At 39.8% G+C, this 25,940-nt stretch overlaps 2 protein-coding genes across 3 annotated transcripts; one reads left to right on the plus strand and one right to left on the minus strand.

The window, feature by feature from the left end:
* The first annotated feature begins 2,208 nt into the window (after positions 1-2,208).
* Positions 2,209-16,555, plus strand: ttc23 (tetratricopeptide repeat domain 23). Of its 2 annotated transcripts, XM_058645236.1 has the most exons (11): positions 2,209-2,549; positions 3,222-3,387; positions 4,045-4,168; positions 4,755-4,911; positions 5,011-5,136; positions 12,091-12,262; positions 12,399-12,504; positions 13,856-13,989; positions 14,220-14,369; positions 15,984-16,066; positions 16,236-16,555. In XM_058645236.1, the coding sequence occupies exons 1-11, from the start codon at positions 2,521-2,523 to the stop codon at positions 16,285-16,287; spliced, it is 1,299 nt and encodes a 432-aa protein (XP_058501219.1). In that variant the 5' UTR covers positions 2,209-2,520; the 3' UTR covers positions 16,288-16,555. The 2 variants fall into 2 exon arrangements, with proteins under 2 accessions (XP_058501219.1, XP_058501220.1); XM_058645237.1 differs by lacking the exon at positions 15,984-16,066.
* Positions 16,493-25,671, minus strand: synm (synemin, intermediate filament protein). The gene is made up of 4 exons (XM_058645235.1): positions 24,729-25,671; positions 22,708-22,832; positions 21,372-21,451; positions 16,493-21,219 (listed from the first exon to the last, which is right to left on the minus strand). Exons 1-4 carry the CDS (start codon positions 25,527-25,529, stop codon positions 18,806-18,808), a joined length of 3,420 nt encoding a protein of 1,139 aa, XP_058501218.1. The 5' UTR covers positions 25,530-25,671; the 3' UTR covers positions 16,493-18,805.
* Between the last annotated feature and the right edge of the window lie 269 nt (positions 25,672-25,940).

Here is a 25,940-nt window from a genome sequence, read left to right on the forward strand (position 1 = left end):
TTCAGCTGGATCGCACACACAATGTGACCTGCTCCAGGTTTAAAAGTTGTAATAGTACATATGCTGCCAGATTGATACAGAATAAATTAACCTGGGAAGCTGTCTGCTCTCCAGAGACCAATTTCTCAAAGCAGCCACAGAGATGTTACTCCTTATTTATTTGGCACGCATTTGGGCACTGGTGTGAGAAAATTATATTTTCACACGGAAATGTACATTTCCTCCTCTCACTCCTGCCGGGTAACTTTTTTTCTGTGAAAATACAGAATGATGAGGAGCACAGTTTTCCTCTTCTTGAATTTATTTTGTCCATATACATCATGTATATATATATATATATATATATATGTATATTCATATATGTGTGTGCTATTAGATAGTATTAATTAATATTCTGCTCCTGTTTATTGTTTACTATCACATCTTAGTGGCAACTTATGTACTACAGTGAAATCAGACCATTTAACACTCACTCTAAACGTATTAGTAACTAAAACTAACATTAGCCTAACATCACCATCAGGTTCATTGCCAAGTAAAGCTCTCACAATACAAAGGAATTGTTTTGGGTTGTTGTTGCAAGAAAAACAAGAACAAAAACAGTGCTGTATGGATACTGTATGGAATAAATAGAATAGAATAGAATAGAATAGAATAGAATAGAATAGAATAGAAATACTTTATTCATCCCCAAGGGGAAATTGTTTTAACATAGCAGCAATACAAACACATATTATAAACATAAAATGTAAAATGTGCAACAGTGAGAAAAAAAAGTGCCAAAATAAAGGAGTGGCATAATGGAGTGCAATGTCATACTGTAGAAAATGTGCAACATCAAGAGTATACTATATTAATGAATAAGGACATAAGGGCCTTTTTGTGGGGATGTTGTTTCTCTATTAACAACGAATGGTTTTTATTAGCTCTCACAATAAAATACGTTGATGGCACAGGGATTTTCTTTAACTGTTTGTCAGCACATCATCGATCAAAATTGTGCGTCCTTTGCAAATGACATGATAAGAGGTCACAGAAAACATGAAAAAACAATGGTTTGGAACATGCTGTTTGTTTGTGTAATAATTACCAGTTAACATTCTGAAGTGTGAAAGCTCTGGGTGTAGGCAGCACTCAGCAGAGTATGTTCTATGAAAATCTACAGCATACCAGGGACCTTCACTCTTGTGTCACTGTATTGACATCTAGTGGAGATATTTGAAAATGACACTTCCTGTGTTCAAAACAAATTCAGCTTGTTCCTGACAATTCAAGGCAACATTCTTACAGAGAACGCCTGTGGTACTTATGACATTGAGTGGAGTGGTATCTGATAAAGGATCGCAACACAAATCACATGGAACAATGAATAGTTCACCATGAACATTTTTTATTTTTTTGTGATGCTAAATTAATTTGTCAATAAAAAGTGTGAGACCTCTGATTAACATCATGCACTTACTCTATTCCTCCTAAATTTGAGTTTAACGCTAAGTTTTATAATTAATAATAACAACAATTGAACATTATTCATGTTTGGCTTTTATTGGTGAAACAAAGATTTCTGTTTTTCTTTCATATATATATATATAGTATATAGATAGATAGATATATGTAAAAAAACAAAAAACAATTTAGCAAATAAACTAAAAACAAACAAAACAAGTTTGCTTATTTATTCATTTTCCCTTTTTAAACTTGGGCTGAGCAATTATTATAATTTCAGCATGTCACCAAAATAATTTTTTGGTAAATGTTATGCTAATATTTTTTATTACAATTTATTTGTTTGCTTTGACAAAGTTAAGGAAACAAAAAACACACTTTAACAAAGGGTCACCGGGACACTATAATACATTTTATGTAGCCCATATACACAGTAAATTTTGCCAAAGAGTCAATTTAACAGTAATTCTGACGACGACCAAATACACTCACTAATAACTCAAAGTTAATTTTAAATCTATTTCAGAGTGTATTCATATCTTTTGGTGACTTTAATACTAAACGTTACCTTTAAAACTATCCAATAGTGGATGTGGTTCTGGATCTCAATTACTATTAAATTAAATGAAACATTTCTTTTAACCAAATTATTACATTACATTACATTACACTACATTATCGTTGGTAAGCATGACTATGGACAGTAGTGTTGTCTAATGACGGTGTGGTTCTTGAATGCAGCCCATAATGAGCGTCTGTGTGCAACAGTGAATTGTGTCCCAGCGACGGTTGCTCGAGCTCGCTGTGTAGGGGTTCACAGTTTGACTGTGAACAGCTGAAAGTTGTGAAAGTGTCGTGTTCTTAGCGGCAAACTTTTAACTGAAGTGTTTCAGGAAATGTAATTTCTAATGTTTTAGCCTAATAAACGAAAGCAGCCGTTATGCTAGCTTAGCTACCGGGCTAGTCGCACTGTAACCAGGGCTACGCACACACACACACACAGAGCTGATGGCTCGGTTATTTCAGGTGAAACGATTGAGTTAAGTGTGTCTTTATGTGTGTTAAACAAACACTATGGAGAAAACACGCCCATCTTCTGCTGAGTAAGTGCTTTATTTCTTGCTAACGTTTGTTTAACCTGAAGATTTGCTCTACGGTCTTTTTCTTTCTTCTGTATTTAACGACTTTTGGCATGTTGCATGTCCCCCTAACAACAACCCTCCATCTTCACCTCCTTCTTCTTCTTCTTCATCATCTTCTTCTTCTTCTGGTTGTGTACCCTCTTACTGCCCGTTTTAACCTTCTCCTTGTTCTCCTTCTCTCTATTATGTATTAAAACTAATCTTTTTACTTTGACACTATTTAAGTTGTTGGCGTTATTTTATTTTGATTTATTTCATTTTATTAGTGTGTTTAGTGTGTTTTATTGTATGGCTACTTTGCCTTACATATTGCATTGTGTGAGCTTTTCTGACTTTTATTTTTTCCTGTCTTTTATTTATTATTCTGTACATTACTTTGGCCCACTGTGGTTGTTTTAAAGTGTTTTTCTAATAAAGTTGGATTGGATTGGCAGTTGGCATTAAACTACAGTGATTTATTAGTAGGCTACTATTATAGGATATAGAAAGAAACAACAATAATAAAAACATCCAATCAAACACAATTTCTCTAATTGCCAAATCTTAAAAGTTTATTTTCTATATCCCTAACATCAAGTCCTAAACTGCTTTTCCTCTGTGTGTCCACCTTGCTTGACGTAAACCTGTGAGCAGGGGTCCTGAGAGCAATGGAAGCTTGGATGAAGCTTCTCGCTGTGGTTCACATGTGTCAAGTTCTTCAAAAACAGGATACATTAAGAGTGATTTCATGATGATGACACCGGAGGAGAAGCTCAAACACTTTGACAGCCAAGCTCAGGTTCATGAAGACAACCAAGAGGTGGGTTCAAGTGCCAGCATGTCATCTAGCCTTTGGTCTTGTTCATAACATGAAGGTTCAAATGAGTTCTCACAGGTTTCTGATTATTAATCTAATTCTGGTTGTAACTGCACTCATGGTGACCTTAAGATTGAACTCATATCTGATTACTCTCTAAGGCTTGAATTTCTCAGCCATTTTTAGTTTTGGTTATTTTAGTTAATTTGTGTAATGAATGACTGGGATATTCCAAAAACATGGTCCTACAAAGCACCCAGAGTGCACGACCTCTGTCCAGGCTGCTTGGTGGCCCTGTGATGAACTGTGAACCCCGCCTGTCGCCCTATGTCAGCTGAGATTGGCACAGCTCCTCCCGCGACCCTCCTGTGGAGGATAAAGTGGTAGAAGATGGATGGATGATTTTTAACATTGTATGGATATATTTAATCAGTTGAAAAGTAAATGTATTATTTTATAGAAATGAGTTTCCACATTATTTACTTTGTAAAACGTTCTGTCTTGTGTTTATTGTTGCGTGGTACGTTAACATGTTTTATTTCCTTTTCTCTTGACTGTCTTTGCTGCTGTAACACTGCAAATTTCCTTGTTGTGGAACAAAGGATTATCTTATCTTATCTTATCTTATTTTATCTTATCTTAATTGCTATATTTGCTCAGTTCGATTCCTGCATCCAGGACCTGGTCCGCTGTGTGGCTCTGACCAGGCTGGTATATGGGGATGGACATCTGAAACGAGCCCAAGCTCATGCCAGACTGGCTAAAGCATATTTCCAGTTCAAAGGTAATTTTAGAAAAATGTTATAATTAAATTGTAATTAAACTGTATTTTGCCTCTTTTATACATTTGACAAATGACACATCTTGTTGTGAGAGATTAACTGTACTCTATAGTGATTTACATGTAACTGGAAATTTGCTTTTTGTTTTACAACAACCAAAGAATTACTAACCAGCAGTAATGTTAAGATTAGGGCTGTTTAGGGCGATTTTGACAATAAGTCGCTGCCCTACTTAATATATCAATGTATGTTTTGTTTTCAGAAACTTCATAAATGCTGTGAAATCACAGCCAAATGTTACATTTTTTGATGTGCTGTTTCATGCATTTAATATTGAATAAAATATATAGGTGTACTGCTTTGCAGACACAAAATGGTTTAGAGAGACAGACCATAAGTGGTATTTGATAAATAGTATGTTTGTGTTTCATTTGTTATTATAAAAAGATAAATTGGTATCATATGTTGGTCATTTGCTGCCCTGATTTCTAAAGATCAACATCGTCCGTGGTCATTCCACCTCTGGATGTAACATACAGCACATGTACTGTTGAATTGAATCATAATGATGTTTATTTGTTCCCTCAGGTTGGGGACTGCAGGCCCTGGAACACGCAGCCTCGGCCAGAGAGCTGCTCCCTCACTGCTCCTCCATCTCCTCCTGCAGCAGTGAAAAACAAGATGTTCGCGCATGTCTCCTGGCCATAAACCTCACACAGGGAGGCGCCGCTCTGCTTACAACCAAATATCCTTGTAATGACATGTTTGACAGTAGTTCATAGGGTTGAACAGTAGAAAAACAGCCAAAACAACGAGCTGAAAATGTCCTTGACCCGTTTCTTACTCTTGACGAGGCAGAATCGTCTTTTCTGGAGGCAGAACAAGTTCTTAAGGATCTTCATCAACACAATGCCATCGACCAGGAGGAGGAGACGAGGACAGCACTGGAAATCTCCTCCAGCCTGTGCAGGTTCAGTAGTTAAAACAATTTACAAGTTACCCAGGTCACAAAGTGGTAAATGACACCTCTATTGATTATTCATTGATCTACACATCTATCAAAGTTCCTTTGATTTGTCATATTTGTGTTCAACATCAAAAAATGATGTATGCGATTAATTTAGATTAACTACAAAGCTACTTTTGGTTGTATTTATACACTATTATTATTATTATTATTATTATTGTTATTATTATTCTGAAGTATCCTAAAATCGGTTTTAGGTTTTGTTGAACCAGCTCAGTTACTGAATGCTTGTTGAACATGCTTCATATTATAGCCCTCACTGAGTTATGTCAGGGTTGGCCACAAGATGGCAATAGACTCATGTACATTACCTTTCACATAGTTTAAGTAAAAGTAAAAGACTCCATTATTTCACATTCTCTTTTCCCCTGACATTATCCAGTGCTCTCCACGTGTGTGTAGGTGTTGTGTAATGATGCCTATCGCCCTGCTGGTGGTGTCGAGGCTCGTCCTCTCATACAGTCAGTGTTCAAACAGGGGCACAGATACAGACGAGGGAGAGACATTTAAAAGACACTTTTCTGACTAAACTCTCTGCTTTTTTCTTTTCTTTTTGGCTCCTTCCTTAATTCATTAACCTCCTTCACCTCATACCTTTCTGGAGTCCTGAAAATCATGTTCAGCTTTTTGTTTCTTTATTGAGTGTCTGCAGCCTTGTTGATGTAGCATTGGAAGCAGTTGTGTCTCTGTTATTTGAAACCTAATGTTAGTCGTACCTAGTATTGCACCACAAGCTTTTAAAACTATTCTTGTGGAGGAGGCACCAAGGCGTGAAGTGCAGCAGTCACTCAGGGACTTTTTGGTAAACGGTTGCCCCTGGTAATGGCAGCCTGTTGTCACATCTTAAGTTGCAATGGATGAAATTAGAAGTGCAACTGCTGTTATTTTAGTCAAGATTACCAAACTAATGTTTATTTTGACCCTGCTGGTCCTTGAATGTGAAATGACTAGGTACTTCAGTTCTTCATTTACTTAAGGTGTCGTATAATTACAGTATTACATATAACTCCTTTGTATACAAATACATATTCTTAAGTCTCATTCTAGCCACCAATTACGATCCATAATACAAGAAATCTCAAAGGTGGACACTTATGGAAAATAGACAAACTGCCTAACTATTGTATTTGTTTCACTACCTCCTCCAAGCAATCTGTTCACTCAACTAAAAACAATGTTAGTTCAATATTTGTGGAATAATAGACGTCCCCCCAGACACGACTGTCGCTAATAAACTTGCCCTATAACAGGGGTGTCTTAAATGTCCTAATCCACTTTGGTATTATTGGGCAGCACAGTAAAGAACGTTATTGTTTTGCTTTACAGAAAGACAGACTCCTCTCAAGAGGGGGGGGGAGAAACTCCAGCTAAGTCTGCCCCTCCCTGCATAGCTGTATTCAGCAAATGCCAAAAATCTTTTTAAAAAATAGAAATATGGTAAAACCTTGTATTTATATAGTGCTTTTCTCGTCTTGATGACCACTCAAAGCTGCTTTACACTACAGGTTTGCCAGTCACTCACACGTTCATACAGCACATTTTCTATCACCCACGCAGCTGACAGGAGCAGCGTGGGGTTAAGTGTCTTGCCCAAGGACACATTGGCATGTAGACTAGCAGAGCCGGCAATCGAACTCACAACCTTTGAGTTGAACGACGACTCGCTCTACCACTGAGCTACTGTCGCCACAAGTATCTGGGAGTCACATCCTCTCTCTGTCTTTAGCCCAATATGGGGAAACAACTCCTTCTCTTCAGGAAAAGCAGAGACGGGATTTAAAACAGGAGATCTTTACAATCTGCAGAAGGTGCTGATGATATTTTAAGAAATAAGTGATAAATTTAACACACCCCATAATCACTTCTTCAACTACTTGCAGTTGAGAAGTTTCATATCTCCAGAAAAACTCAAATGATTGTAGATTTAGGTACATTATTAGCAAAAAAGAATAAAAGCCCTCCCATGGAAAAAGATCAGAAGACAAAGAGTAGATCGATGAGTGAGCTCTCGACAACTCTCCCTTTAGAAAAAAATACGTATGCAATAAAACATCAAGAACATAAATTCCACCAGATCGCTGACCCCTTCATTTACTGTCATTTATAATTGGGTTTTCTTTGTCATGTTGATTTAAATACATATATATGTATATAACTCCTTTAAAAAGAAGTCTATCTCCATCCTCCTCATGAGGGTCACTGGCATCGGGGTGAAAGGCGAGGTTCATCGTGGACGCGAGGGACTGTTCCGCCCTGCGCCCCATATTACTATATGATATTTTGAAGTACAATCAAAAAGAACTGGAACTGAGACCAATTAATTGAAACCAAACATGGCAGCTTCTTAAAGCGTTTTTGTAAAGTGAGAGTTTTCCTTTGGATTTCACCTGTGTTTGGGAATTTGTGCGCTCAGTTTTTGGAGAACAGTGAAGGAGGCGCTGGAGTCTGTGATGAGTTAAGTTGAAGGAATTTATTTGAAAATACTTGGCCAAGGAGAACAGAGGCAACATGAAGACAGCTTTGTACACAGCCTGATGCTACCTGCTCTCAGCTCCAACATTATAGAATGTTTGGATGTGCAGCAGGCTCTGATTGGCTCCTTACTGCTAAGGAATCAACACAATAGCTTTCTCTTAGTGCCAACATTGAAACTAGCTCCATCTGTACAATACAACTGGACTTTCACTTATAAAACCCACAAACAAGGGTGGGGCTCAGGGCCTTCACTGTAGCAGCTCCCAAATGATGGTATGGTTTTCTCTTTAAAAACTCATGGCCTCGCGTTGGCATTCAACCCCGTGTGAGTTTGGGCTGTGTATGTTTTTACCTCTCACCTGCTCCTCCATGTCTGTTGGGCTGTTAGTAAATATTTTTTTTTAATGTGCGTTATAAATACATTGGATTGGATTATAGCAATGATTCTGTTTATAATAAATAATATTTTTATGAGTTTTGCTCACAATCTGCCATGACCTGCTTCATGTACAAGATGAAGGCGCTAAAAGAACAAAAACAAAGTGCGATCTACTTTGACTTTTATTTATCCTTTATAAAGTCCCATTGAGATCAACATCTCTTTTACAAGGGTGACCTGGCCAAGAGGTCAGCAACACATGTCACAATAAATACAAGTTTAAAAGACAGATTCCAAACAATAAATTAAAATAGGCAATCATTTCAATAATCAGTTTGGCAATCACAAAGTGGAGTCGTTGAGATCACCGGCACTGTTCAATGGTTTGTATTTATATAGCTTTTCTAGTCTTGATGACCCCTCAAAGCTGCTGTACACTACAGTTTGGCCATTCACCCGTTCACACAGCACAGCATCTTTCATACTCACTCACACACTGCCTGCACAGTGGGGTTAAGTGACTTTGCATAGTAATTGTAATAATATTACTACTTCTTATGGGGTAAAGTAATGAATGAGGTATTACTCAGTAATCTGTAACTGCCCAGAACTGCATGTGCATATGACTTCACTGCATTTATTGGATTGCAATTCCTATAAAACTTCAAATTTATGTCCTCATTAAAACCTTTGAAAATCTCCCAGTTGTAGTGAAATGTTGCAAATAAGTGCATTCTTTTACAACAGGTTTTCATTACTTTTAGAAAAAAGGGGGAAAAACATAGTCAATAAAAGTCAGTAAGTCCTTCAGCAACAATTGGTATGGATTGGTCTTTTTAGCACACTCACAGGAATGTGTATTTGATGCTGTCTTGGTCTGTTCCAGAGCGTCAGAGATTGTTGACGTGAACTGTGTATTACTGTGTAATTGAAAAAATGTGCAGACTCTGGCTGGTGTGTGAGCTCACTGAATCTCTTTTGTTTTGTGATGGGTCTGGCGTGCCTCTGAAGCTCAGTCAGTCAACACTTTTGTGATGGAAGGGAATGTTCCCACCAAAGCTTTGAACAATAAAAAGCTCAGTTCTCTTTTATAGCCTGTTGCAGATATTCTAGGTGTGCTCCAACAGCAAAATCAGCCAGAATCAGCTTTGTTTCTTGTTAAGCTGAATTCATCATGTGTGAATTGATCAACTCTAACCATGGTTGCTAAAATGTACTTATTGTCTTTGTATCTGAATAACTTCTCTCATAAGTCTACGTTTGCTTTGACATTAAAAATGTAAGCATTTTACATTGAGCATTTTGTGAGTTTGTGCTCTTGTACAGAACTAAACAGTTGTATAATAGTATACAGTAGCTAAAACCAGTAATATTCCCATTCATATTCATTATAGTCCAATTGATCTTATTCATCCAATTTCAGAACTTGCCTCTAAAGATGGCTGACATGAAACCATGAGAGTTGTTGTAGGCAGCTGTGACTAAGAGACTGATCTGCCTGAGACGCACAGTAAAAAGACTCATCCGGGAAAATGTCATTCGTTAAAAATGCTACACACAATTTCCAAAACAGGCTATTTTTTGTGTTTGGGTTGGCCTTGTATCATTTTCCTAGTGAAAGCCCAGAGAAAACTTGTGTCAGCCATGTTCTGGAAACGTTTACAAATGGAGCAGTGTGGATTACTTGGCAACACATCTGCAAATCCTTAATTGTACAACGTCCCTGCCTTGTGGACTCTTGGTAGATTTTGATGGGATGTGACATATTAGCATTGTGCCAGGAAGGGCAGAAGGATGCAGAGTGAATAAGAGGATAGAGGACCATTGTCTCTGTGTGACCATGCCGGCAGAGGGGCAGGACTCAAGTCATGCTGGAATGTACCGAACACTTTCCTTCAGTCGCCACTTGCTGCCCTAAAAGGTCCTAAGTAGCTGCCTTGTAAACACTTGTGGGTGGAGGCACTCCCACCACCATCAGAGCACATGTTGATCTGTGGGCAAATTCAAAGAAATGAGCATCCACTGTGTTTTTTGGTACCCATGTCAACACAGACATCCTCTAGTCACTGACTCATGATACAAGAAGGCACTTTAGGCCAGAAGCCATGTTCTTACATATTACTCTGGTGATGCTCTGTAACTGAAATAGCTATTTAAGTGTAACTAAACACCTAAACCACTTTTTCTCAGGTGTAAACAAGTGTATATGGTAGTAATTTAATTTGATGGTGATCCAGATATGGATTTCTTTTTTAGCAATTTTTAGCATTGAGATAGCGGAGTTCTAAATAGTTACATGTCAAAAATGTCACTATGGCTTTGAAAACAATCATGTGATAGTACCTTTTATAGAGGTATTTGTTACTATTTCTGTGTAGTTTGGTCGCAATCCAGATCTGGATCTGTATTGACACTGTGGTGATACTGAGTGACCCTGGCAGATATTTTTGCTCTCCGAGTGCTTTCTCTTGTTTTATTTTTAATATTTATTGATTGAGTTTAAATCAAATAAGAACAAGGTGCTTTCGAAGGTCACAATAAACTCTGCACATCGTGGACGTGGTAAGACAAATGAAGCAGTAGCTGTTGTTTTGCCCTGTGAGAAAGGCCAACCCCCCTGTGACATGAGAGCTGAATTAAATTTAGAGTCCATTAGTTGCTTTGAAGCTTTTAGCAGAGTAGTCTGATGGGAGCCCGAGTCCTTGAAGTGGTTAAAGCAGCTATCTTCTCCTACTCTCCCTTCACTATTTAGTATGCAAACTCAGCAAAGAAAGGTCTCGGTCAAACCAGGATTTCAACTGAGAACCTTCTTGCTGTTAGGCACCTCACCACCGTTGCGCTCCTTAACAGAACAGTTGAAGCTCAAAACTTTCCTCACAGCAGTAAGTATACAGGCGGGTGATCCATTTTAATATCAGCAGTCTCGATTTGTTTCCTCACAGCCCATCCTTAGATCTTCAGTGTTGCATTTGTGGTTTCCTGAGACTGCGAGGGCATTCCCGATTTCAAAACACTGGAGTTATTAGTCTAGTTATTGGCAGTGTAACTGTCAGAGGAGAAAGTTATAGACTTCTAAGAGGGTACAACAAAAACAGTTAAATTAGCAATGTGCAAGCTTTCCCTATTATAGTCAGCAGTGCAGGCTTTAGCCACAGCCATCAGCCCACACGTTCAGCTCTCTGCAGCACATAGTTTTGGCAAGAGACCAAGCAGTTACTTCACTAATTTGAAACATGACCATAGTAATGAAGCAGATGTGAACTTACAATATATTCTAAGGGTGTGGCTGCATAGCAATTTCACTGATGCACCATGTGAAACACACAATTGCTGTAACTCACCTGTATATGCTTAAATTTGTGTGGTATTTGTGATAAGGCAAAAACCACACTTTTATAGTGTGTTTTCTTTGGGTTTCCTCCCACAGTCCACGCCACAGAGCTCCTCGAGTAAGGTGTCATTCGTCTGATTTGCAGTCCAGCTGCTGTGAAGTAGCTTCCTGTAACATTTCATCTCAAAGGTCTAAATATTCTGGATAAAATCTGAGCCAACATATCTATCACTTCAGTCATGTTCTCCCTCGAGAGGCCTATGTTCAGTGGTTCACTTCAAATCCACACTTTCCTGTAAAGGTAAAATGTTCAGTGCAGGAAAATCTGTACACATTATCAAGATTCTTTTAAAATGATGATTATTTGGAAGGCAGAGATGATATTTACTGTATATAATTTGGGCTAAATGTTGGTTTGTATGTACAACTTATCCTAATATGTTTCCATTTTTTTCACATGTCAAAATCTATTAGGTTGCCCTAATTATCATATATTTTGAAAACTCAACTCAAACTCAGATGACCTTGGGGGCCGATGAGTATCTAGTCTGGTCAGGTCTGGTCAAGTAAAAAGAGTTCAACTTTTGGGGAAAAAAACATGAGGTGCTACCACAGTAAAATGGTACGGTGCAGTCGGGGTCCAGACTGATGAGTGTCTTTATGTGTGTCTGTCTGTCAGTGACACTCAGTCTATTTGTGTCCTGTCCTGTAGGGTGTATAGGAGACAGAACAGGCATGAGGAAGCTTTGAGATGGTGTGAGAAGTCCTTGCATCTACTGAAGGAGTGTGATAAACCGGAGAAGACCTGCACTGTCTACAGGGACATGGCTGCCATTGAACAGGACAAAGGTCATTTGGACCAAGCCATAGAGCATCTCTCCAAGGCAAGTGGCATATCACTTTAGCACAACATCCTGTATATAAATACCTGGGCGCCTCCTCTTGAGACTGCGCCAAGCTGTGTTGGTAGCTACATATTATTTGCTGATATGTAATCGTTCATGTGGGTGTTCCTGTTAGGCTCATGCCGTTGCTATGAGCCACAGCCTAGGGGAGCTCGAGGCGGCCCAGATCTCCCACAGCCTGGCCCTCGTCCTCTCTGCTGCAGCAGAGTCCCATCACAATGGTGAGTCTATTCACAGACACAAGCCCGAACATGAGGCTTAAGAGGTTAATGATGGCCTTGAATCTTACATGGTCCTCCTATATGTCAAATTCCTTAAAATGGTGTTATGGAAACCAGAGTTATAATAGCCTTATTGTCAAGTTCAGCCCCATCAGTATGATTCACTCATGTCAACATTACCCCCAGGCAAATGTACTGTAGGTTTCACAGTGTCACGCTATTTCCAGCAATGTCTACATAGTAACTGAAAACTAAGAGAAGGTGGATGTTTTGAGTTGACAAATTGAACTACTATTGATATGCTGATGTTTTAGTGATTTTGTAGCATTATATGTTTCCACAGTCAGTGTTTTTGTCACTTATAATTATATTTTAAAGAAGTAGTGCCTAACTTTTGAATATAAACCGTCACAAAAAGCGAACAGCTCCACGCAACTCTGTGTCTCTCATTATAGGGATGTTTAAATCTCATGTCGCCTGGTGTCATTCCCGCTCTGCACACAGGAAGTGATTGGTTTTATGTTAAGACAGACGGAGGCAACATGGTGCTACTAAAAAGAGATATTTATGTATGACTGAAAACACAAATAAATACCAACAAAGCTTCAGAATTGAATTCTGCTGCTCAAAAAAACTCTTCTAGAAGAACTTTAGACATCACATGGCTCACTTTTCTCACAGCACTATCATAGATGCCGAAGTATCAGATATATTATATCTGATACTTATAATGCCCTCTGAGTGCTTTATGTATGGAACTGATGCATGGAAACAGCTGGAGAGGATGTTATTCTAGACCTGCAGTATCCTGACATCTTCAACTTCCTGATTAACTTCCCTTCATTTTACTCTAGAGAGTCAATGAATTTACCAAGAGCTAATCCCAAAACCTGTTGCTTGTGGGTTCCCATTGCTCCATCTTCTTCTGCTCGCTGTGAGCACATTTCATTGCAGCAATTCACTTCCGCCATCTCTCTGGATCTGTGGGGATCCAATAAAATGCTCTCCCGTTAGCCTGTCTTTGAGCGCTTTGGCATCCTGGGGCAGAACAGCTCTCCGCCACAGCCTGCGAAGAGAGGAGTTTGCATGACGTCAGCTACTGGAGCTCAGTGTGATAGATTAAAGGCTTTTTTTCCCCACCCACTCCTGCACTGCTGCTGTATACACACAAACGCTCCCTATGTCAGGTTTGATAGTATTGCTTGACAGAGTCCAGAAGGATGCATCGTACAAATAATGTTACGTGATTGTTTCTGTTCATGAAGACAAATGACTCAATTACTCAAAGTTATACATTGCACAGCAGTTCCACTTGCCGTCATCGTATTTTATTTGTGTTTCTCTCGTGCAGATGTCGACTCTACAGGTCACTACTTTGAGCAGAGTCTAAGTGCATATGAAAACTCTGTCGGTGCACAGGACCCAGCCTTTCTCTCTGCCCAGGATGATTTCTGTCGTTTCCTCCTCTTCAATGGCCAGCAAGAGGTTTTATACACACACACACAGACACACACACACACATACTGGTGTACCATCAGTCATACAATGTGTTTGTTGTGACTCTGGTTATGCAATTTCAAGCTCCATGCACATTTTGTCATTAGTTTGTTAATAATCAAACGGTTGATCCCACCTATTTAAAAGGTTAAGGGTATTTCCAGCAGTGGCAAGAGATGACTTTCGACTTCCATGCATTTTTGTATGCACCATTGCAGAGATGTGTGGAGATCCAGAGATCCTCTCTCCCTTTGAAGCGATCTACATTTGGTGACCTTAGCACCGAGGTAGCGGACACTCTTCAGCTGATTGGGAGTGTGGAGATGACTGAGGGCAGGATGGTGCAGGCCCACAGGACTATGACCAAGGTAATTACACATTGCAGAACACAAATAGCACCTGTCATGTTGTATTTGTCTGTTACGACCCATAAATATATGTTTGAACTCTTGGATGCAGTAGTAGTTATCAAACTTGACATTGTTGTTGCCAAACGTTTCACGTGGGTGGGTTTAATAAAAGGCCAGGAGAGAGCGGATGTGTGGCCACGCAGCTACACCAGTGAGAGGTTTTTTAAAGGTACACACAGTCCCTGTCATGGTGAGACGAGTTATTCCTGCCACCTCTTTAAATCTCAGTGCTATCAGAGTCGCATTCTAATCTTGGAAGGGTGCAGTGTGCACAGCCATCGTCCCGGGTGTAAAATATCACACAGAGTGACTTTGTGTTTCCTCAGTCTGAACGGAGCCTGACAGATAGGTGACTATGGAAAAAGAAAGTCACTCTCCTAAGTGCTGTTAATTAAAGGGACACTGACCCTGATTAGTGTGGCATGCTATTATGTCCTTTGAAACAAAAATGAGTGTTCTGAATAAACATTTTAGCTAATTTTTACCACCATTCTCCTCTCATATGTTACTGTTTACTCTTATGTAACAAGTGTTTTTTTTTTTTACCTTAAGTATGACATCACATAAGCTCACTGCCTGTTAAACATACTTAAATACACACGTAAAAGGGGGATTTCTTACTAGTTATAGCTTGCCCAAGTGAAGTATGTTGGTTGCTATGCTGCTTTGTTGTGACATTAAAGTTCAGAGGGTTCCAAGTATGACAGGGTGTATCAAAGCTCACTTTCCTCACTGCACGTCCAACTACTGACCTTTCTGAAGTACACTGACACAGAGCAGATGTGTAAAGGTTGCTCTTTCCCTGTCATCTGCTCGTATCAACACACGCATTGTTTTCCAAAAGGAAAGCTGGCTCTTACAGCACTGTAGACACAGTACATGTCCCTAACTTTCAAAAAGCAAAACAAAGAGAACAATGGCTCACACATACACACAGTTCCCCCCTTCCTCTGTGGTCCTGCTGAAAAAAAGGCCTTCCATTACATCAACCTTAGCAACAGTGAAAATATCCATGAGAGCAGATGGATCTGTTCCAGGTTACGGAGTGTTTTCGTTTCCCTGGCAAAGAGGGGAACCTTTCATTCCCTCTCTCCCTGATTTTTAAAAAAAAAGGATCGCTTTAGAAGTTGTTATTTTTGATGATGCATTACAGAAATGTCAGGCAGGATTTTATCTTGGCTGTTGCGTCACTGTGCAAGTTGTGCAATTATATTTTAAACATGTGTTTGTAGTTTAAAGTTTGAACTTTTCTGGATTTTGTTAAATGAGGTAATGATGTTATTAAGCCAAGCAACCAGTGACTATTAACTCAAACTAAAAGTAAATGTGTTGCTGCTGTTTATCTTAGATTCCTGACTCATTCATGTGGGGTCTGTGTTGACCTGTCACTGCGAGTGGGCAGCACAGGTGGACTGCTACAGCAGTTATTTTGGGATGTTTAGTGCATTCACATGTTGCTAGGAGTGTTTATTCCCCTCTGAGTATGACACAGATCTCTAATCTTCCACTGACAACTCAGTCAACTGTCATTAATTTAATTGTTTTTTTATTTATTTTTACTTTTAATGTCAGTGCCTTGAGATTCAGAGTTGGACGTATGGGCCTCAGCACAAGAGGACAAAAACAACTCGGAAAGCTGTGGACATGTTGGCCCGGTATCTGTACATCTTATGTATTTGTCAATATATGAACAGTTTCTTATATACTAAGATATTTCATTTCTTACTCTTGATATATAGCATAATTGACAGTTTTTGGTTTTGAGTAAAAGACGTTTAAAACGCAGCAAAGTTTCAGCAATCTAACCAATGCTTTATTTTTCAGGGCACCAGAAGTGGCAGAGAGACTACAAAGACTGGGTAGAAGAAAAATATAAGTGGCAGTGATGAAGCAAACTCAATGCTGGACTCTTATACTGTAAATATTCTTTATTATTATTATTATGTCATTGAAACAAATTTGAAGGTTTGGACAAACAATCTATTTTTCCATCAAACCTGCCTGTGGGACAAATAACTATTCCTGATGATTATGTGTCGTCCACACAGTATATTGGCTTTAAAGAAAAAGTCACACACGAGTATCATACCCACACAAGGTTTTAATTTCATATTAACATGAATCATTTTCCAGATATGGGGTTGAACCAATTTAAACTTAAGCAATAATGTGAAAGCAGTGAAAATGTTGCATAATCCATGGATGCTAACATTCGCTCAACACTGACTCATTAAAACATTGGTCACAATTAGATTTTCTCTTGCTGATTCTATGAAATGGCACATGGTATTCATTTAACTCCATGTATCAATGTATTAGTGTCATATTTTTGTGTGGAAATTTGCTGATTCTGAAAATTCAAAGGCAACAAATCTTTTTAAATGTCGATGTCTTGCAATGAATATATTTATGAAAGCATGAGATTCACACTAAACAATGCATTTATGTATATTTTTTAACAATCCAGTAAGCGAAAGACAATCTGTGAATACATGAATGCAGCCATGAAGACGAACCTAGTGGACTTTTTTTCTGCCTCTGCAAGTTGTACACAACAAAACAAACTCTGGTGAACACTCGGTTCCACTAAGCTGATGATCCTAAAATAGTCACTGTCGTCAAGACTCTGCCATGTCAGAGTAAAGGTGAATCCCTCGAGCCAGCACTGTGACAACAAACATATGTGTGGACACGCAAAAGACATTCAGACAAAACATGCATAAAGAAAACCGTCCGATGAATACATTTGACTTTTACTACACATACGCGACATCCTTAACTCATTGTAACCCTGCTGCTTCTTCACATTCACTTACTATTTGCATTTCCATTTCTAAATTGTGTCGTCCACCATTTTGAATTCACAACTCACTGAATGTTATTCCCCAGTATATTACAATTTATTTAGTAATATACATTTTTTGAGGGGAAAACTAATCATGTAGCCATCTATAATACACAACTTTTGTGAGTAAATATAAATAATAGCTTTTTGTTTGTGAGTTATTTAACCCTTTTTAAGTTCCACATTTACTTGCACTACGCCGCGACCTCAGAATTTCTAACTTTCTGTTTGGCTCATCTTCTCTTCGCTCTCATGCTGTCAGCTACTTCAGTACACACTCCTTTTACTCCTGATAAAAATAATGTTGCAGTAAAACAAACATAATTCCACTTGGTAGCAGTGCCCAAGATAAAATAGAAACAAAAGGCCCAACAAGGTCAAATTGTGGTGCACAGCACCTCATAACTGCCACCAGCGACTGTTGGTCTGCAAGTGTTGACCAAGAAGACTCCATGATGTAATAGTTGGGCTGGAAACTGCAAAACTGTCTAGTACAGTCTAACAGCACAGGTTAGTACAAAAATAGAGACATCTAGAGTAAATAAACAGAAACTGTTGGAAAATAAACAAGCTGTAAGCTTAACAGCGCATTACAGTTAACCACTTTAAACATTGCTACAAAATGTCTAACTAAAGCTAGAAAATATACTGTTTTATTGTGTTGAAACAAATACCATAAAATATATATATATGTAACCTCAAACATTTCACTGAAAGCCATAATTGTTTGAATCATGACATGCTGTTTCGGGCACCAGATTAAGGTAAAACACTCTTAGTAACAATCAGTATATCAAATATCAATTAGATATAAATTTTGGGGGGAAAAAATATTATTTCAGGGCCAGCATAAGCCTTAAAGATGTAGTGCGTAATTTTAAGCCCATCAGCATCATGTGACTTCCTATTCGTATTTCTCAGTATAGCAGTGTTTTGTTCTCATGTCCCACATTCCCATGCTGCACGCAGGAAGTGGCTGGACGAAGGCAAGGCTGACCACAACAAAAAATAAATTGCTATAAAAAAAGACACCTGGAGAGTGGCTGAAAATGCCAAGAAGTGCCAATGAGAAGTTTCAGAAGTGGACTCTATACAGCAGAAAAACACATCTGGATGTTGGGCAGTTTGAAGGGATAAGCGCAACTGGGTGGCAGAGGTGTGGGGGTAGAAGCACTGGCAGTGTTTTGGTAATTAAGATTCCTTAGGCAGTCAGAAGATATGCACTGGGGCTTTAAGCTTCATACATATGGCGCTTCACCACTACGTGGTACTAGCACGGCTTGATTCTAGTGTAGCCCCTTGCGCTCATGACTCAGTCTGTGGACGTCACATAGTATCGGCTCAGCTCGCTTGGAACCTCGCAAGAGCAGGTACCAAAAAGAAGTAACAGGTACTATCACTAATGGAAAAGCAATAAAAAAAACGTGCCGAGTCACCCCATGCCATGCCAAGTCGAGCCAGGATTGGGAAGTGGAAAAGCGCCAATACTTGTGGAATTGATATGCAAGCAAGTAAAGACATCCAAAAATATTTCTGGCTGAATTCTTTCTTAGTCATTTGGGCTGTCCAGGTAAATTGTGGCAACTCTTTTTTCTTGAGAAGTCTTCTCTGGGCTCTCTGAGATTTCGGACAGCAGCTCTTGCTGTGATGACACACCTGAATGGCTGCCCATCTGGAAGTCGAAGGACTTCTCGGATGGCCGGAATTTGATATGTCTCTCAGTGATTTCTGACGCGGATTCTCCTTGGTCTGTGAAGCCTTCATACTCTTCACCATGAGCAATATCTTCTGTTTTGTCAATGCTGAAGCTGTACCCTCCCCCTGCCCCAACATGGAAGGCTTTCTCAAACTCATGGTTAGAGGATCTGAGAGCTGCCATGATCTGCTCTTCAGAAAGATCATCCTCTGCCTCCAGCAGCCCAGAGTCTTCCAGGGTTTGAGAGACATTTAGTTCTGCAACTATAGTCATAGTTCCATTGTCACTTGACTGCTGTACTTTTGTGACGTTAACTGCCATATTCTCAGGACTTTCGCGACTAATTTTAGTGAGAAAGGCCAACTCCTCCTTCAGAGGGCCTGAAACTGAGCTTTGAAGTTTCTCTAAAGCTCCCTTCAGCTGCTCTTTGGGCTCTAATGAGTCCTCTCTCAGGAACTCAAGCATCGACTCCTGCACTACAGGGGAAACACAGATCTCTTCTTCAATGATGCACTCTGGAAAACCATCTTTGAGATCTGACAAGAACTTATATTCATCACCTCTCTTTTTAATTGCTGTGTTTAGTGGAATATTTCCATCTTGATAATACTTCTCGTCTGAAAGGTCATCTACCATGCCATAATGGCCATATGAGGTTATGCCACCACCCTCCTCGGACTCGGAAAGATTATCATCTGGTGTGGAGACAAAATACTCATGCGACTCTTGATCATGGGAGAAGTATGGAGAATCACTCTGTCTAGAGATGTCTTCAACATGAACAGATTCATCCCTAGAAGTATCTGCATCTGTTGTGAAGGATTTTGTCACGTCATGCAACTGCATGTGAGTATCATAAGGGACGTTTTCTAGCTCCTCGATTTGAAAGTATGTTGAGGAGGGCTGATGATAGGTAGATCTGGACATCTCTTTGACTACACCCTCATATTTACTGTGAGAGTCACCTGGTTCCTGGGTAGATCTGGACATCTCTTCGACTTCAACCTTATATTTACTGTGAGAGTCCACTGGTTCCTGGGTAGATCTGGACATCTCTTCGACTTCACCCTCATATTTACTGTGAGAGTTCCCTGGTTCCTGGGTAGATCTGGACATCTCTTCGACTTCAACCTTATATTTACTGTGAGAGTCTACTGGTTTCTGGGTAGATCTGGACATCTCTTCGACTTCAACCTCATATTTACTGTGAGAGTCAACTGGTTCCTGGGTAGATCTGGACATCTCTTTGACTTCAACCTCATATTTACTGTGAGAGTCCACTGGTTCCTGGGTAGATCTGTACATCTCTTCAACTTCAACCTCATATTTACTGCGAGAGTCCACTGGTTCCTCAATGATTTGCACATTGACAGACTTGTTTTGCAGAATCTCTGCTCCCTGCAGGTCACTGAACAGATTCTTGATCATACTTCCTGCTGCTGTATCCTCAATGTCCTCCAGTGACATCTTCTTCGCACCTTGACTCAGAAGTTTATCCAGGGCAGAGTCCTCACCAAAATCCACTTCCTCCTCCACCTTGGACTCCAACACAATCTGTGTTTTAGTCGTGCCATTCTCCTCTTCAGTTTTCTCCACATGATACTTGACCTTGGATTCTCCTGGTGAACACACCCGAGCTTCCAAACCTGCTGGTCTGATCACTTTCTCGATGATCTCCTCTACAGACACAGAGTCTAAAATCTTCTGTTCACTTGTAGACTCTGTTTCCCATTCGTCTTCAAACTTAACGCCATAACCATGGTCTCTTTCCATTTCATCTAACAGTTCCCTTTGGCTTTCTGTTTCAATGTCAGTGCTCAGGCTCATCATTGGTGACAGTACCCTCACTGATTTGGTCTCGGCAGTGGGAGACTTGATGGGACTTATTTGGCTCTCTTCCCTAGAGACCTGTTTGATTTTCACAGTTCTCTCTTCTGATGTTTTCTGCACACTGGGACTCATGTGGATTTCATGTTTGCGTGTTTGCTCATCTTTGGCAGAAGCAGCAGTGGTGGTAGATACAGGGGCAGAAGCGGCAGCCCGAGCTTTGCTGAATGATATCATATCTCTTCTGGATGCCGGGCTTTGATAACGAGCTCTGTCTGCAACTGAAATAGGAATGACCTTAGAGGGACTTCTGGACCCAGAGGAAACTATGGGGGATCTCGTCAAGCTTGGCGTTGGTTGGGTATACCGGACATCCGTATGTTGTCTCGTAGTTAACATGGAAGCTCTTGGTGTGTAGGGTTGGGCAGGCTTCTTGATATCTGAGGCACAGAGGAAATATTATTCATTGATCGTTTCACTTGTCCTATTTATTCAGATTTCTTGACACACTTCACTGTTTAGTTTTGCTTTATATTTTTTTCATGTAGCATTACCTACAAGTCTTAAAGTGTTATATTGTTTAATACTGTACCTATTATTCTTTCTCTCTGATGCTGATTCACCCTTCTATGAGCATCTTCCAGACTCACTCTCTCACCCTCCAGGAGAGCCCTGAACAAAACAAGACAAAATACTCAGACAAACACAGACAGGTTATTTTAAAGCTTATCCCTGTGGTTCAAAAAAAAACAAAACATTTTTCACATATTTGCAAAAAGAAAAAAGTGAAAATGCCTCATACCTCACCAGACGCTGTACATCATTTAGCTCGGCCATCTCAAACCACCTAAACTAAATGCTTCAGGCTAACCTGACTGTAGGAACACAGGACCTAGCCATATAGGGTAGTATACCATCAAAATCACAACAAGCTGCTGCTTAAAAAAGACTTTTGAGGTTATTTGCTGAAACGGCTCACCTATCCATGGCTATGCTTCACCAAACAAACAAGAGCAAAGCAAAATCCATCAAAAAAGGAACAACCTCTCCCGACAAAGCCCTGCGAATGACTGACCTAAAAATAACAGCTACAATGCAGAGCTGTCCACACTTCCCAGTGAATCCCACAGCAAAAGCTGACTCATGACAACAACAGAGACACATGCCACTGCCAAGACTCTGGACAAACATTCTGTCTACTCCAGATATTCAGAACACAACTGATGTGCCAGTGGAGAAGAAACTACCATATAGAGACAAAGACATGAGCACATAGACTTCTACAGAAATGACTTGCAATTTGTCAATACCAATAATATGTTGATTGGAGTCTCTAAACGATTATACTAGAAAGTGTGTAGATGTGAATTCCATGAGCTTGGGATGTGATGTTTAAAAAAATAAATGAAAAATAAAATCAAACATGTATTAAACTAACGTGTTTATTTATGAACTGCTTTAAAAATAGCTTTGCCTCTCGGCAAAAATAGTCTACTAGTATGTGAGCATGTGAGATCCAGGCATGCTCGAAGCATGAAACCAGACATACCATTCTATTATTACATGATATTAAATGCAACATGCAATATGTCTCATTACACAACTGATAAAAAAAAATGCATATTTGCTTGTTTATAATTTTTTAACTGCAGGGAAAGTGTTAACACCAGAGCACTTAGTGCCAAGATCGACAGCTGATTAGGTCTAATGCATTTCATAAAAGAACCAATTAAGCTAAGAGAACTTAAGGCAGTGGGAGGCTGAGTTGAACAATATATCGCTAGAAAAAAAAAGAGAATGCACTGGACTGTTTAAACAAAAGCTGCATTCCCTTTTCTGAGACAATTCAAAATGTCTGATTTGAAAACATTCGACAGAAAGGGATCATTTTGTTCTTTCTTGACTGACAAGATTGATCAGCTCATCACCTGTAGGCGGCGACCTCCATGCCCAGATCCATCTTAACTTTCAGAAGGTGCTGATGCTCCTGTGTCTTCTCTGCTATAGTGTTGGCCATCAGGTTCCTTTCCTGTTCCAGCTGCTCGACAATCATCTATGAGGGAAAAAAACAAAACAGTCAATGAAGAGGTTTTTCAGGTTTTTACAAGTTTCTGGTCTAAAACTTTGCTATATATTGTTTTGTTGCAGTCGGGGCATAAGAAAACATTGAGACCCTAAAATATCGTAATATAAAGGTCAGTATCAATATTGAAATACATTATGTGCACAATTATTAGGCAAGTGAAAATGTTCAGCTTATTGTCATTTGATGCATATTTTCCAACTCCAACCTACAGTATATGAACTTGAATGCTAACTGGATTTAATCAGGTGATGTGCATAAATATTCTTTACCTCAGGCAAAATGGGCCAAAAAAGACCTCTTAAAGTAGCTAAGCCATTGAGGCGCGATAACTGCACAGTCAAACATGTTGTTGCAAATAATCAACAGGGTCGCAAGAAACAAATTAAAAGCTAAACCTGAAGCTACCAGGAAACTATTAACCTTCATCATATTCCAGCAATGCAATCTACTTGAAGTATCCAGATGTATCAGGATATGAATCATATCACCTGATTCTTGTTAACTACATGTGCAGTCAGATGTTATTTGTCTCTGTATTAAGGACCATTTTCCTTGACAATCACTTGACTGATGCTGTAATTCTTTTTTATTTTTTTTCCAAAACATTTGATCAGTTTTATAAATGTACCTGTGCTTCTTTGTCTCATCTGAATGTTGTAATAGCACCAGGCTGACCTGCTTGGGTCTCCATCTTTAGGAGACTTAATGGGATTTGTCCGTCTGACAGCTAATTGGTTTAAGTGGCTGGTTTAATCCAGCAGTTATAGAACACTGGGAAGTGGTGGTGTGACCTCTATCTAATCTAGCTATGCAATCCTGTGAGGTCAAACATTGCACATAAGATCCAGATATGTTGGCAGTAATTTAATATTCCCCCCTATTTATGTTTGTATAAGTGTATGATGGCTTTAAATAATATGTATATGTATATATATATGTATATATATATATATATGTGTATATATATATATATATATATACATATATTATTCTGCCTCTGTTTGGTCAATGTGACATTATTTGTCTGCTGCATCATTCATCTGAAAACAATCTTTGTCAAGCAAAACTATCAGACCTGACTGAGGGAGTGTTTGTGTGTATACAACACCAACACTGTCTCAAAATCTAAACACTGATGTACTCATAAACACAGAGGGTCATGTGGAGCTGAACTCCTTTGACAATGGTTTGAATGTAAAAGATGTTTGTTTATATTTAGAAGTTACATAGTACAGCTTTATGTTTGTTCCATGACTAAGATGGCACTTCAGTCAGTCAGTCATCATCTACCGCTTTATCCTCTGACAGAGGGTCGCGGGGGGTGCTGTGCCAATCTCAGCTACATCGGGCGATAGGCGGGGTACACCCTGGACAGTTCGCCAGTCCATCGCAGGGCCACACACAGATAGAGACAAACAACCATTCACTCTCACATTCACTCCTATGGTCAATTTGGAGTGTCCAATTTACCTATAAGATGGCACTTCATTATTAATAATTAATATATTTTAGTTTTATTCATTGTGTTGATTTGTGTGTTAATGTATAGTTATAGATTTAAATGTTTTCCAGTTATAAGTTTACGTTTACCTTAGAGATGAAAAAGGGAGCCATTCTTGATGCAAAGGCAACAAGAAGGAGCTGCGTCAGTGCCTGTAAGGAGGGTGGGTGTGGCACAGACAAGAGGGAGCTGCTGCCGCTGCTGCTGCTGCAGCTGCAGCCATAAAACATGCTGCATATTGGTTTGTTTGTCCTTTCAAAAATCTGTATTTATGAGCCTCAAATATAACCAAACAGATCTTTTAAGTTTGGTTCTGGTCTCATTTGAAACATTAATTGCAGTTCTTTGTCTCTTTGTCTCACCTGATAATTGCTCAAGTCCACGCGGAATGTCTCCTGCATGTTTATGAGCTCATCTTCAAGGCGCATCTGGAGGCGACCTTGTTTTTCCGCTTCCTTGCGTAAATTGTCCATCTGTACTGCGTATTGCATCTTCTCCCTCTGCAGGTCACTCAGCATGGCCTGGTCCGCTTTCATCGCCTGCTCCATCTCCACCACCTTCTGCTGGTACAATTCAAAGGTCTGCACCCAGCCCTCGGAGAGACCCAGGGCGTACTCCTGCAGCTCTTCCGCGGGGACTACCGCAGGTCCGCAGTAAGTTTGCGTAATGATGGGCACCACTCGGGACTCCACCTGACGCCTGGCGCGCTCCATCTCCTGCCTGTGTGCGTCCTCCATGGCTCCATACTCGCTCTCCAGTTGCAGGAGACGCTGCTGGAGTTCAGTGTTGGTCCTGTGAGCGACCTGAAGCTCCTTCGCACATCCCTGCAGCTCTCCATTGATGTCCGTGCACACATCCGTCTGCTCGCTGCACAGGCACTGGATCATCTGCAGCTCCCTCCACAGCTTCTCCCTCTCCACCTCCGCCTGGGACTTCTCCACGGACAGCTGATCCACCATCCTCCTCAGATCCCGCATCTCAGCCTTGTACTTCGGCTCCAACCCCGCCGTCGTCCTCCTCTGCCTCAGTTTGTTGATCTCGGCCACCAGATGCGCGTTTTCCTGCTCCAGCTGCTTGGTCCTGCACAGATACTGGGCCAGTCTGCTGTTCAGCTGCTGCAGATGCTGTTTCTCGCTCTCAAAAGTTCTCCTGAAAGGCAACATTGTGACATCTAATGATGATACGAATCAAAATGTGAGTTTAAAGATGTGTCTAGTCTGTGGGACAGGTTTACGCAGCGTCTGTGGATACAACTGTGAGGTAATGCGCGATCTGTGTCCCGTTGACAAGTGCAGGAGGAAGAGGAGGATGAGGAGGAGGAGGGCGGGTCCTGGTCCTAGTCCCAGCAGCGCTGCCATGTCCCTGGCAGATGTTCTGCATTATATAATCATAATGTAGGACTTTATTCTCCTAACAGTACAACTTTTTTCTCTAAAGCTTAAATGTTGGATGTATAATTAATTAATTAATAATTATAATTCAGTCAATTTCATAAATTGACATCAATTAAATAAAGAATAAGCTGATTGATTAAGTAAATAATTATTAAATTAATTAAATTATTATTTTATTAA

The sequence above is a fragment of the Solea solea genome, chromosome 12, assembly GCF_958295425.1.
Source record: "Solea solea chromosome 12, fSolSol10.1, whole genome shotgun sequence".
Classification (NCBI taxonomy): domain Eukaryota; kingdom Metazoa; phylum Chordata; class Actinopteri; order Pleuronectiformes; family Soleidae; genus Solea; species Solea solea.

Bases quoted from the DNA above. Each gene is read 5' to 3' on its own strand.
- ttc23 (XM_058645236.1), top strand. From the start codon at position 2,521: ATGGAGAAAACACGCCCATCTTCTGCTGA. The intron at 12,505-13,855 runs GTGAGTCTATTC...TCTCTCGTGCAG, and splicing joins AGCAGAGTCCCATCACAATG to ATGTCGACTCTACAGGTCAC. The intron at 16,067-16,235 runs GTATCTGTACAT...TTTATTTTTCAG, and splicing joins GCTGTGGACATGTTGGCCCG to GGCACCAGAAGTGGCAGAGA.
- synm (XM_058645235.1), bottom strand. From the start codon at position 25,529: ATGTTGCCTTTCAGGAGAACTTTTGAGAGCGAGAAACAGCATCTGCAG. The intron at 21,452-22,707 runs GTGATGAGCTGA...TGTTTTGTTCAG, and splicing joins ATGGAGGTCGCCGCCTACAG to GGCTCTCCTGGAGGGTGAGA. The intron at 21,220-21,371 runs GTACAGTATTAA...TCTGTGCCTCAG, and splicing joins TCAGAGAGAAAGAATAATAG to ATATCAAGAAGCCTGCCCAA.